Consider the following 12,414-nt stretch of genomic DNA (forward strand, 5'->3'; position numbering starts at 1 on the left):
TGCAAGTAACTTGATTGAGTTCTACTAGAACCAGGTCTCAAGACAGCAATTCAAACACAAGTAGCTTCTTTGGATGCTAATCTGAGAAATAACATCAAGGAATCAGGGATGTGAGGTAGGGATGTAAGACCTGACCCATTGGAAAAGGCCCTGACTTTGGGAAAGATTGAGGGCAGGAGGAGAAGGGGACAACAGAGGATGAGATATCTGGATGGCATCACTGACTCAATGGACATAAGTTTGAGCAAACTCTGGGAGATAGTGAAGGACAGGGAAGCCTGGCGTGCTGCAGTCCAACGGGCTGCAAAGAGTCGAACACCACTGAGCGACTGAACAAGAAGGTAGGGATGGGGGAGCAGGCAGCTGAAGAACGTGCATAATCAAGGCACTTCTCTCTGGGGCTACGGAACTCCATCCCTTACAGAAGCTCTAGACTTGGGTGCAGAGTGTACCTCATGGTAACCCGCCCAAGGGAGAGGGCTATGGATTCTACTAACTCCCCAAGAGCAAAGAGCTTCTCTGAGTATATGAACTCCTCAATACATCTGGCTTCCCCTGCCTGTGGGTGAAGTGATAGGTAGCTATAGTTAGTATAAAAAGTGGAATATCAGTGTCTACTGGGGAGATGTGGAAATGAGCAGGGTTCCAAGGGCATCTATCAAGGACGAGAACTGGGTCTTTAGATAAGGAGTCCCAGGTGGCTCAGATGGTAAAGAATCCACTTGCAGTGCAGGAGAACCAGTTTGATCCCTGGGTCAGGAAGATCCCCTGGAGAAGGGCATGGCAACCCACTCCAGTACTCTTGCCTGGACAATCCCATGGACAGAGGAGCCTGGCAGGCCCTAGTCCATGGGGTGGCCAAGAGTTGGACACAACTGAGCAATAAGCACATTACAGGAGAAAGCTCTCTGAAGACACTGTATTTTAGCTGAGACTCAAGGATGGACATGAGCTGGCCAGGGAGAACTCACTTCCAGGCATAGAGAATAGCTGGGCAAAGGCTCAGAGTAGAGCTGAGCTTAGTTTGTTTGTAAAATAGGAACAATAAAGAATCACTGAACTTTAGAGGCATAGGGTGGGGGAAGGTCTTTGAGCCATGAAGTTACTGATGACCAGATCTTTTTTTTTTAATTCTATTCTTTTTTTTAATTAATTTATTTTAATTAGAGGCTAATTACTTTACAATATTGTTGTGGTTTTTGCCATGAATCAGCCATGGGTGTACTTGCATCCCATGATCCGAACCCCCCTTCTCACCTCCCTCCCCACTCCATTCCTCTGGGTTGTCCCAGAGTACCAGCTTTGAGTGCCCTGCTTCATACATCAAACTTGCACTGGTTGATGACCAGATCTTTTAGGTAAGGAAACCAGATCGAGTCCATGAGAAATCAAGAGACTAGGACAATGTCTCAGGACCTCCAGGCAGAGCTGAGGCAGTGATGGGGGCTCAGAGCTGCCAGACCACAGTTCTTCCTATGCTCAATCCACCAAACTACTTCCTGTGTTCATTCCCCCACTTCACCCCTTGGGATCTGGCAGTTTCCCTAAGCCACGGAGTTCAGAGAGCAATGACTTTGTGATCCCTGCTCAAATTCCTGAAATGGGTACCAATTATACCCAAAGAGAAACCTAGATGACCACAAGGCTTTCTAGGATCCAACCCTGGGCTGCCCCCTACCCCCCAACTGCATTTCCCTCTCTCTCTCTCTCTCCCTCGTGCTGTGCTAGTCACCCCACTCTTCCTACTGTTTCTAGAATATGCTAAGCATCCTCCAATCTCTGAGCCTTTGCTCAGAATGCTCTTCCCCAGATTCCCCCAGAGCTCATGCCACAGCTTCACATCAGTCAGGTCCCTGTGTTGACACCACCTCCTCAGGGTGGCTCATTTGGACCATGCCTCCGGGGGCCAGGCACTGCCCTCCTCTTCTTATCCTCTTTCCCCACTTCATCTTCCTTCAGAGGGCTCATAGCTACCTACCACACAGTATCCTCTGCTGGATTCTACCTTATACACTGCTACATGCTTCCTTTTTAAAAACTGAAATATAATTAATGTATAATAAATACCATGTTGCTATTGTTCACTTGCAAAGGTCTGTAATTCTTTGTGACCCCATGGACTACAGCACACCAGGCTTCCCTCTCCTTCACCATCTCCCAGAGCTTGCTCAAACTTATGTCCATTGAGTCGGTGATGCCATCCAACCATCTCAATCCTCTGTCATCCCCTTCTCCTCCTGCCCTCAATCCTTTCCAGCATCAGGGTCTTTTCCAATGAGTCAGTTCTTCACATCAGGTGCCAACAGCATTGGAGCTTCACCTTCAGCATCAGTCCTTCCAATGAATATTCAGGACTGATTTCCCTTAGGATTGACTGGTTTGAGCTCCTTGCTGCCCAAGGCACTCTCAAGAGTCTTCTCCAGCACCACAATTTGAGAGCATCAATTCTTCGTGATTCACAATGTTTAAAGGCTATATTTCATTTATAGTTATTATAAAATATTTGCCCTGTATTGTACAATATATCCTTTTATCTTATTTTATACACAACAGTTTGTTTATGGTCCATTCTTCCCACTAGAAAGTAAGCTTCATAAGAGAAGGAACTTGTTTTACTCACTATTAGAATAGTACATTGCATTAGGATAGCATTAGAATAGTACACTGGCTTTCAAAAAATATTTGTTGAATTTATGACAAGAGAATAAGTAAGCATAGGCCTTCAGAAGGCCTTAGTTCCAGTCCCCTCTATGCCACTAAATCACTGAATGACTTTGTGCAAGCAATTCTCTACCTCAGTTTCTTTATCTGGCAAACAGATGTACAGTTTCTACCTTATAAAGGCATTAAAGTGAAACGCAGCCATAGATTTGAAAGTACCGTACACTGTGGAGGATATTATACAGATACAAGGTTTCCTTTCTATCTTGAAGGCTTCCTGAGTTTGAATGAACTTCGCCAAATGGGGAGGAAAGTTTCATTCCCAATAAGAAACCCTTTGTGGATAGGAGAATTGATCGGGCCTCACTTGCAAGACCTTGCCTGCAGCACAGGAGAAAGCACAGGGCAGGGAGAGCCGGGGGGCGAGGCGGGGAGGCATGATCAGCATCCAGCCTCTTCCAGACGTGCTGGGGACATGCTGGGGACCTTGGGGCGCCCACAGAAGCCTGCCCTGGATAGAATTCAGATGTCTCTCCAGTGAGAAAGAGCAGAGTGATGGTGGTAAAGGACAAAGGTCCCCCCTCATGTTCTTAAACTATCACATATCTGTGTTGTTATAATAATCCCAGCCGCTGTTTACTGATCACTCAGTCTTGCAACATGGACTTGACATGCATCATCGCACTGCTTTTTCTCCGCAGCCTCCTAACCTCCATTATTCATACAGGAAGCCATCAGGGAACTTGGTCCAAGGTAGAGTATGTAACTTATAGCTCTGCGTGGCAGAGCCTACCCTTCAGCCTAGGCACGGCTGGCTCCTGAGCAAGTGCTCTTGACCAATGTGCTACCTTAGCACACAAAATAAGTGATAACAGAGGTCAGAAGGAAGGGAACTGCAACTGCCTCTCCATTAAGTCAGTTTCACCTTAAGTCCGAACAGGGTGGAAAATGCTGTGATTCTGTAACATGGTTAAATTGATGCATCCAGGCTGCATATTCTAACTTCTTTCCCTTCCTCACCACCCAGGGTTTCATGGACATTGACTTAAACAAATTCAAGGAGAGTGGAGCAAACGTGACAGGTTTCCAGTTGGTGAACTACACTGATACCATCCCGGCCAAGATCACGCAACAGTGGAAAACCAGTGATGCTCGGGACCACACCCGGGTGGACTGGAAGAGACCTAAGGTAAGAGGATGGGCAGCAGGCAAGAAAGGGCCCTGCCGGTCCCTTCGCCTGCCCTAGATTCCTGGAACAGACTTTCTAAGAGGAACAAGCTAAGGAAAGTAGATCCATAAAGACTGAGGGTATGGGCACTCCAGATGACAATGGTTTTAACAAGACAGACATTTTGCTCCTTTTTCATATAAACAAATTCAGAAGTCAGCAATCTGGGGCTTGTATAATGGTTTCACAATCACCAAACACTTAGAGACATTTTCTATCTTCCTGTTCTGTTCTCCTCAGCGTACAGCTGCTACCTTATAGCCCAAAATGGCTGCAGAAGCCCCAACAACTACCGCAGTATTCTACCCATCAGGAAGGGAAAAGGAAAATAGAAAGCAAAACTGTTTCCCTTAAGAACTCTTTCCAGCAGTCATATACAGATCTTCCCCTCACATGCTATTGGCCACATCTCAGAAACCTACCCCAGCTAGCTACAGCAGAAGCCGGAAAATGGTGTCTCTACTCTGGGCAGGATCACATGTTGCACAACTCCAGGGAGATGCTATTAGCATTGATTTCTTCATGGATTGAGCCTCCTAGATTTGTGCAGTGGGCTGGTCCTTCTGGTCAGCTGCATACCTGGCTAAAAATCAAGGAAATTTAACTAAGCAATAACCAGTACACTTCTGCCTCAGAGAGTCAACTCCCAATTATCATGCAAACTACCAGCCTCTCATTCTCTGCAAGGCAGCTTTAAACTCTGCGGCTAAAATCTATTTTATTTAGAATAAAGATGGGCTTCCCTGATAGCTCAGTTGGTAAAGAATCTGCCTGCAATGCAGGAGATGCCAGTTCGATTGCTGGGTTGGGAAGATCCACTGGAGAAGGGACAGGCTACCCACGCCAGTATTTTTGGGCTTCCCTTGTGGCTCAGCTGGTAAACAGTCCTCCTACAATGCAGGAGACCTGAATTTGATCCCTGGGTTGGGAAGGTCTCCTGGAGAAGGGAAGGGCTACCCACTCCAGTATTCTGGCCTAGAAAATTCCATGGACTGTATAGTCCATGGGGTCGCAAAGACTCAGACACAACTGAGCAACATTCACTTTAACTCCAGAATAAGAATAGAGGATAATTTTTCTTTCCCACATCAAATCTAACAGCTTGGCAGTGGCTATGAGGAACACTATGTTGAGAAGGATTCTGAGTCTAAATCTGTTTATCCAGGCCAACTGTGGATCCTTGCCAACTTTCTCTTGCCCTTGGTCCGTTGCATTTTGTAAATGTCAGGCCACTGAACCAGGACACTATCGTCCCAGTTTTGCTCAAACTGATTCAGGAATTTAGAAATAAAGGCACTTCAACATGAGCTTAAGCAAAGAAAATCACAAATGTGATTTCAATCAATGAGTAAACTACAGAGAAGTTTCATTCATTCAGTTCAGTTCAGTCGCTCAGTTGTGTCCAACTCTTTGTGACCCCATGAGCTGCAGCATGCCAGGCCTTCCAGTCCATCACCAACTCCCAGAGCTTACCCAAACTCATGTCCATTGAGTCATCCACCCATCCAACCATCTCATCCTCTGTCGTCCCCTTTTCCTCTTGCCCTCAACCTTTCCCAGCATCAGAGTCTTTTCAAATTAGTCAGCACTTCGCATCAGGTGGCCAAAGTATTGGAGTTTCAGCGTTAGCATCATTCCTTCCTAAGAAATCCCAGGGCTGATCTCCTTTAGAATGGACTGGTTGGATCTCCTTGCAGTCCAAAGGACTCTCAAGAGTCTTCTCCAACACCACAGTTCAAAAGCATCAATTCTTCTGCACTCAGCTTTCTTTATAGTTCAACTCTCACATCCATACATGACTACCAGAAAAACCATAGCCTTGACTAGATCAACCTTTGCTGGCAAAGTAATGTCTCTGCTTTTGAATATGCTGTCTAGGTTGGTCATAACTGTCCAAGGAGTAAGCGTCTTTTAATTTCATGGCGGCAATCACCATCTGCAGTGATTTTGGAGCCCCCAAAAATAAAGTCAGCCATTGTTTCCACTGTTTCCCCATCTATTTCCCATGAGGTGATGGGACCAGATGCCATGACCTTCATTTTCTGAACGTTGAGCTTTAAGCCAACTATTTCACTCTCTTCTTTCACTTTCATGAAGAGGCTTTTTAGTTCCTCTTCACTTTCTCCATTAGGCTGGTATCATCTGCATATCTGAGGTTATTGATATTTCTCCATATCTGATGATATTTCTCCCAGCAATCTTGATTCCAGCTTGGGCTTCTTCCAGCCCAGAGTTTCTCGTGACGTACTCTGCATAGAAGTTAAATAAGCAGGGTGACAATATGCAGCCTTGACGTACTCCTTTTCCTATTTGGAACCAGTCTGTTGTTCCATGTCCAGTTCTAACTGCAGCTTCCTGACCTGCATACAGATTTCTCAAGAGGCAGATCAGGTGGTCTGGTGTTCCTATCTCTTGAAGAATTTTCCACAGTTTATTGTGATCCACACAGTCAAAGGCTTTGGCATAGTCAATAAAGCAGAAATAGATGTTTTTCTGGAACTCTCTTGCTTTTTTGATGATCCAGCGGATGTTGGCAATTTGATCTCTGGTTCCTTTGCCTTTTCTAAAACCAGCTTAAACATCTGGAAGTTCACAGTTCACATACTGCTGAAGCCTGGCTTGGAGAATTTTGAGCATTACTTTACTAGCATGTGAGATGCGTGCAATTGTGTGGCAGTTTGAGCATTCTCTGACATTGCCTTTCTTTGAGATTGGAATGAAAACTGACCTTTTCCAGGCCTGTGGCCACTGCTGAGTTTTCCAAATTTGCTGGCATATTGAGTGCAGCACCTTCACAGCATCATCTTTCAGGGTTTGAAACAGCTCAACTGGGATTCCATCACGTCCGCTAGCTTTGTTTGTAGTGATGCTTTCTAAGGCCCACTTGACTTCACATTCCAGGATGTCTGGCTCTAGGTGAGTGATTACACCATAGTAATTAACTGGGTTGTGAAGATCTTTTTTGTACAGTTCTTCTGTGTATTCTTGCCATCTCTTCTTAATATCTTCTGCTTCTGTTAGGTCCATACCATTTCTGCCCTTTATTGAGCCCATCTTTGCATGAAATGTTCCCTTGGTATTTCTAATTTTCTTGAAGAGATCTCTAGTGTTTCCCATTCTATTGGTTTCCTCTATTTCTCTGCACTGATCACTGAGGAAGGCTTTCTTATCTCTCCTTGCTATTCTTTGGAACTCTGCATTCAGATGCTTATATCTTTCCTTTCCTCCTTTCCTTTTCGCTTCTCTTCTTTCACAGCTATTATTAACATGTGACTATTCCACCCAGTTTCCAAAAGATTGGAAACGGTTATAAAGATAACCAAGTGTAATGTCTTTACTTTAAAAAGGAAGTGTTTGTGTGTCTGTGCAGATGCACACTCAGTGGCTAACTCATGCCCAGTTCTTTGCAACCCCATGGTCTATAGCTCACCAGACTCCTTCTGACCATGGGATTTCCTAGACAAGAATACTTGAGTGGGTTGCCATTTCCTTCTCCAGTGGATCTTCCCAACCCAGGGATTGAACCCATGTCTCCTGCTTGGCAGGTAGATTGCTTACCACTGTGCTTCCAGGGAAGCCCCAAAAGCAAAAGGGAAAAAGTTAAAAGCTGGAAAAATACCTATACATTTATTCTACAAAACTGCACTGTGAACTTAGGATGTACCAGAGAACATGCTAGACATCAGAGACAAATTAATGAGAATAGATATGATTGCCAGTGCTGGGAAATATTGTCCTGGATTGTTATCTTGCTTTTGTTTCAACATTTTAGTGCCTTCTTAGATAAGAGGGGGATAAAATTGAGGCTTAACATGAAGAAGCACAAGAGGAAATTTTGTGGAATATAAAGTTGCCACTTGAGTGAGCTGCATGCAGAAATAATTAAGAGCTTACCCTTCTCAGATTCTTCTTTTTCTTTCTTTTCCCGTCACCAGGGATGGTGGAGTAACTGTTCTTCTTGGCTCCCAGTTGGTGACAGAGAGAAAACCAAGTTGTTTTCATGGACTGTATCAGACAGATACAGATGTGTTGTATTTAATTTAGATGTTTTGTATTCAATCTATGCCTCTTCCCCCAAATGAACCAACATTTTAAAGTGGATTGGATAGCAAACTCTAGAATTCTCTTTGAACCTCACAACCAGCAGTAATACTGAACTCCGGAGTTCAGGAGGGCAACATTGGCTGGGGAGGTGGAGCAGCAGGTACTTCCTGGCTTACAGCTGCTCCCCGTCCCCACCATACCCCCTATCCCTGGCTCACTGCAGGCATTCTCATCACCAGGAAGCTCCTTCCCAGATACAGCTCCCACCTGCCTACCTGCCAGCTCTCTCTCTGACACCCAACTGTCTCTGTTCCTCCCACCAGTACACCTCTGCGCTCACCTACGATGGGGTGAAGGTAATGGCTGAGGCTTTCCAGAGCCTGCGGAGGCAGAGAATCGATATCTCCCGCCGGGGGAATGCTGGGGACTGCCTGGCTAACCCAGCTGTGCCCTGGGGCCAGGGCATCGACATCCAGAGAGCTCTGCAGCAGGTGAGGCTGGCAATGATGGTGGCCCCACCCCATGGGAGCCTCTCACGGGATTTAAGCATCAGGGTCAGGTGGGATGTAGCTACTGAAAAAAAAAAAAGGTGGAGCACACCTGAAGTTTGGACCACCACCGCATCCTGTCTGTGGCTCTGACATAGGAAAGGTCATGTAGAAATTTGAAAAACAAAATGAGAAAACTTAATAGTATGGACTAGTCATTCCTAATAGCACAAGAGCTCTATTTTCTGCTTAGGGATTAGGCTAAGAAGGAGAAGTCAGTGATGCTGTATTTGAAAGGGGACTTGAGATACACAAGGATGAAACGGAACCATTTTTGCAGGCTCTCAGAGACTCGGCTCTGTTGCCCTGATTTTCTAGATTTCTTCATTATCTTTGCTCTCTGTGCACATGTCAGGATGGGACCCTGAAAATGTTTCTCGACATTTCTGATTCTATTTTCTTGCTTCTCAGCATTGCACTCATCAGTTTTGTCTGCACTTGAGAACGGGCAAAGTACAGGGATATAAAAAGGTCAGGATCTTCCAATCAACTGACTCTGCAGAGGATTCTGAGGCTGAATCCAGATTCAACAGGGAGGAATATAAGCACTCAGTGATATGTCTGCTGTGGAAGCAGGATGAGACAGATACTCATGAGCCATGTGTTTGACATTCCTGGTTTAGAAGGTTCTGGGGACTTGCCCAGCTTTATCATTCTCTGAACTCCTAGAAATCTCTAGAAGTTTCTAGAAGCACCTCAAGCACAGACTAGTTCTCCCAGTCCTTACACATACCACACTATATGATGCCTCTGATGCCTCCTGAGAGAGACCGTATTTCCAAAGGGGACTGGGCACAGAGGACAGGGCTCACTTCAGAGGAATGTCCAAGTATCAGACACAGTGGCAAGCTGGCAACAGCAAGATGTTTTGGTGCAAATAACTCTCAGGACCTGCTCTCTCCATCCAAGAGGGGAGAGGAACATTTCTGAATGAGGAAGAAATGTAGAGCAAAATGTACAACTGTTTCCACCTGTTTTCCAGCCACACATGCACAGCTCTAGCAATTTACAACCTGGAGAAACACACAAGACAGGAATATCATCAGTTGTTCTTTAGCTCGGGTGAAGCGCCTGCACGTGGAGGAGAACACAGACTTCTGTCCTTTGGAATGCCCCACCCCCCGTCACTGTGCAGGGTGGCCCCGAATTGCTAGGCAGCAAGAGCCAGCAACCCAGCAGCTTCAGAATGATTGCCAAAGGTGTGGTGCCTGCCTTCTGGCTTATTTAAAATGCTCTTCCAGGCTCCACAGTCGAGACAGCTTCTGTTTGCAATGTGAAGCTGGTTTCAGAAGGTCCCAGGGACTTGCTCTCAGCTTCCCAACCCTTCCAGCTCCCTTGCCTCTCTCATCTTAAGGATGTCCCTGGAACGATACATGACATCACCACGGCAGTGATGAAGCCTGGAGACAACGTGAGTGGCAGAAAGGACTCTGACTCAGGAGACCTGGGGTCCAAGACCAGCCAGGCCCTTGAGTCTCTGGGTGACCTTGAAATACTCATTCAGATCTCGCACACCCTTCCCTTTCCTCACCCATGACAATGAGGCAGAGAGACCACTCTCAGTTCTCACCTGGCTTACGAATTCCAAGCATCTAATTAATTTCCCTTATGCTCTAACCCACGTCTTTCTGGTTGTAACATGCTCAGTCTTCTGTTTCTGCCTTCAGTGGGGTTGAGAGGAGGCAGTTGCTTTCATCAAAATAACAATGATCTCCTCTATACCAGGAGTCCCCAAACTCTAGGATCTAATGCCTGGTGATCTGAGGTGGAGCCAGTGTAATATTAATAACAATAGAAATAAGTACAAAATAAATGTAATGCATTTGAATCATCCTGAAACCATGGCAGCGGCCACTACCCTGGGCATGGAAAAACTGTCTTCCACAAAACCGGTCCCTGGTGCCAGAAAAGATGAGAACCACTGCTCTATACTGTCTTGAGTCAAGACATGTGTGTGCCAGTCAGCTGGTTCCTGAGAGCCTACTGTATGCTCTGGCCTAGGACCAAGCTCTGGGGACAATTAGAGAAGGCAAGGCCTGTCCTCAAGAAACTCTCCTTAGTCTCTATGTGGCTAAAGGTAGGGTGGGGAGAACTAGCCGCAAAAACAAAAACAAAATATAATCAACATTCTGATCTGAAGATCAGCTGTTCAAACTGAATCAAATCTTTGTTTATCACTTCAAATCACAAAAATGTATGCCAGAAAGAGACCTGAGAAATGACAGCTCCCACTTTTCCTTACGTTAGAGATGAAACAGCTGACCCAGAGTGGGCAGGAACTCCCCCAGGATCACACAGGAGCTCAGCAGCAGGGACTGTAACAGACCCCCAGCTGGGGCTCCTCCTCATGCCCCTAGCCTGTGCCGTGGCCCCAGGGACTTTTGCTTGTACGTACTGAACCTCAGGGCCTACCACACACAGTCATGGCTGCTGTCTACCCATTTCATCCTCTAGACCCATCCCTTTAAACAGCCATGCCACTAGGGAGAATCTGTGTGCCCACAGTAGACTGGGTAAATCCCAATGCCAGTCAGTCCTTGGACCCCAACTTGGGATCTCAAATCACTTCTACCCTGACCTCTGACCTTCAGGTCACAAGTGGGGAGGGACCTGAGGGTCAGCTTGTGGTCAAGCTGGGAAGTCTGTGAGTTAGACCAGGAGAAATAAGCACATTATTCTAAAACTGAGAGTCATACCAGCGATGACATGTCCAGGGCTCACTATGCACAAGGTTCTGAATATATTTTACATGACTGATCTCACTGAATCCCCTATAATATAACCCTATGAGGTAGCTAGTTTTGTTAACTGTGCTTTATAAACACAGACACTGAGCTACCAAGATGTTCAAGAATTCCCCCAGATTATACAGCTAGTTAGTGGTAAAAGTGGGATTCCACCCCACATCTCCTTGCTACCTCACTTGTACCCTTAAGTGCTCTGCTCTGAAGCCTCAAAGGCCCAGCCCAGCAGATGAGAATGAGTTCTGGCCCAGCCAGCTACAGCACGTGGCCTTGGGTAATATCCAAGGGCCTCGGCTCCCCCTCACCCCACTACAGTTTCCCCAGGAGCAGGGTGAAGATAACTCAGCTGCCTGCCTGCCCCCATCTCCTCACCCTGCCTGACATCCAAGGAGCCACTCAGAATATTAATGATCCCACAATCCTGGAACTCCTCAATGCTCCAGGAAAGAGGAAGCATCAGGGTACCTATAAGTTGGCTTCTGGCTGGCAGAAAAGAGTGAATTCCCCAAGTCAGGCTTTTAGCATTTAGGTCATTGGCCCTTTGAGGATATGACAGGACAAAAAAAGCTTTGTACCTTTTCCCCAGAAAAATGCACACATATATTTCTGCATGACCATGAGTCAGGGGGAACCACAGACACTTCCAGAAGCCCAGCTAAGAAGTTGAAGAATTGAAGTTGAAGAACACCTGCCCTAAACAATGATCAGCCCTCTTAGCATTTGTGTTTGCAGTTTGTCAGCCAATGATCACACACAGCAAAGTGAAGATTAACAGGGCACTTCGCTAGATGAGGTCGGGGTAGGGGGAGGGGAGTAAGGGTATAAGACACAGTCCTGAAACTCAAACTGAAGACCCAGTGTTGAAGGAAAGATATGCTCCTAAGAAATAATAGCCATAAAGTTGTGGATTCGAAGCTAAATCACATACATAGCCAGGCTGTTGATGCTCTGGATGGTCAGAAAAGAATGCTACGACTGAGGACTGTGGACATTACCAGACTATCTGCAGGCATGTGACTGGGGCTTTAACTAGGATAACCATATAATTGATCATCCATCCTGGACACTGGGGAATGAAAGGGAGAGCTATTACCAATTATCCCAGAACAAGAGATGTAGACGATCGATCCCAAGCAAACTGAGATGGATGAGCATGCATGCCTTAAAGCAACGATGACTTTGAACAAAG

At 46.0% G+C, this 12,414-nt stretch overlaps 1 protein-coding gene across 1 annotated transcript in view; it reads left to right on the plus strand.

Moving 5' to 3' along the window:
* GRIA1 (glutamate ionotropic receptor AMPA type subunit 1) overlaps nucleotides 1-12,414 on the plus strand; it is a 348,095-nt gene that overhangs the window by 218,583 nt on the left and 117,098 nt on the right. The window contains exons 6-7 of the mRNA XM_052642627.1: nucleotides 3,689-3,850; nucleotides 8,257-8,424. Coding sequence (XP_052498587.1) covers nucleotides 3,689-3,850; nucleotides 8,257-8,424 — 330 coding nt within the window. The remainder of the gene's footprint in view (nucleotides 1-3,688; nucleotides 3,851-8,256; nucleotides 8,425-12,414) is intronic.

Source organism: Budorcas taxicolor, chromosome 7, assembly GCF_023091745.1.
Source record: "Budorcas taxicolor isolate Tak-1 chromosome 7, Takin1.1, whole genome shotgun sequence".
NCBI classification, from domain to species: Eukaryota; Metazoa; Chordata; class Mammalia; order Artiodactyla; family Bovidae; genus Budorcas; species Budorcas taxicolor.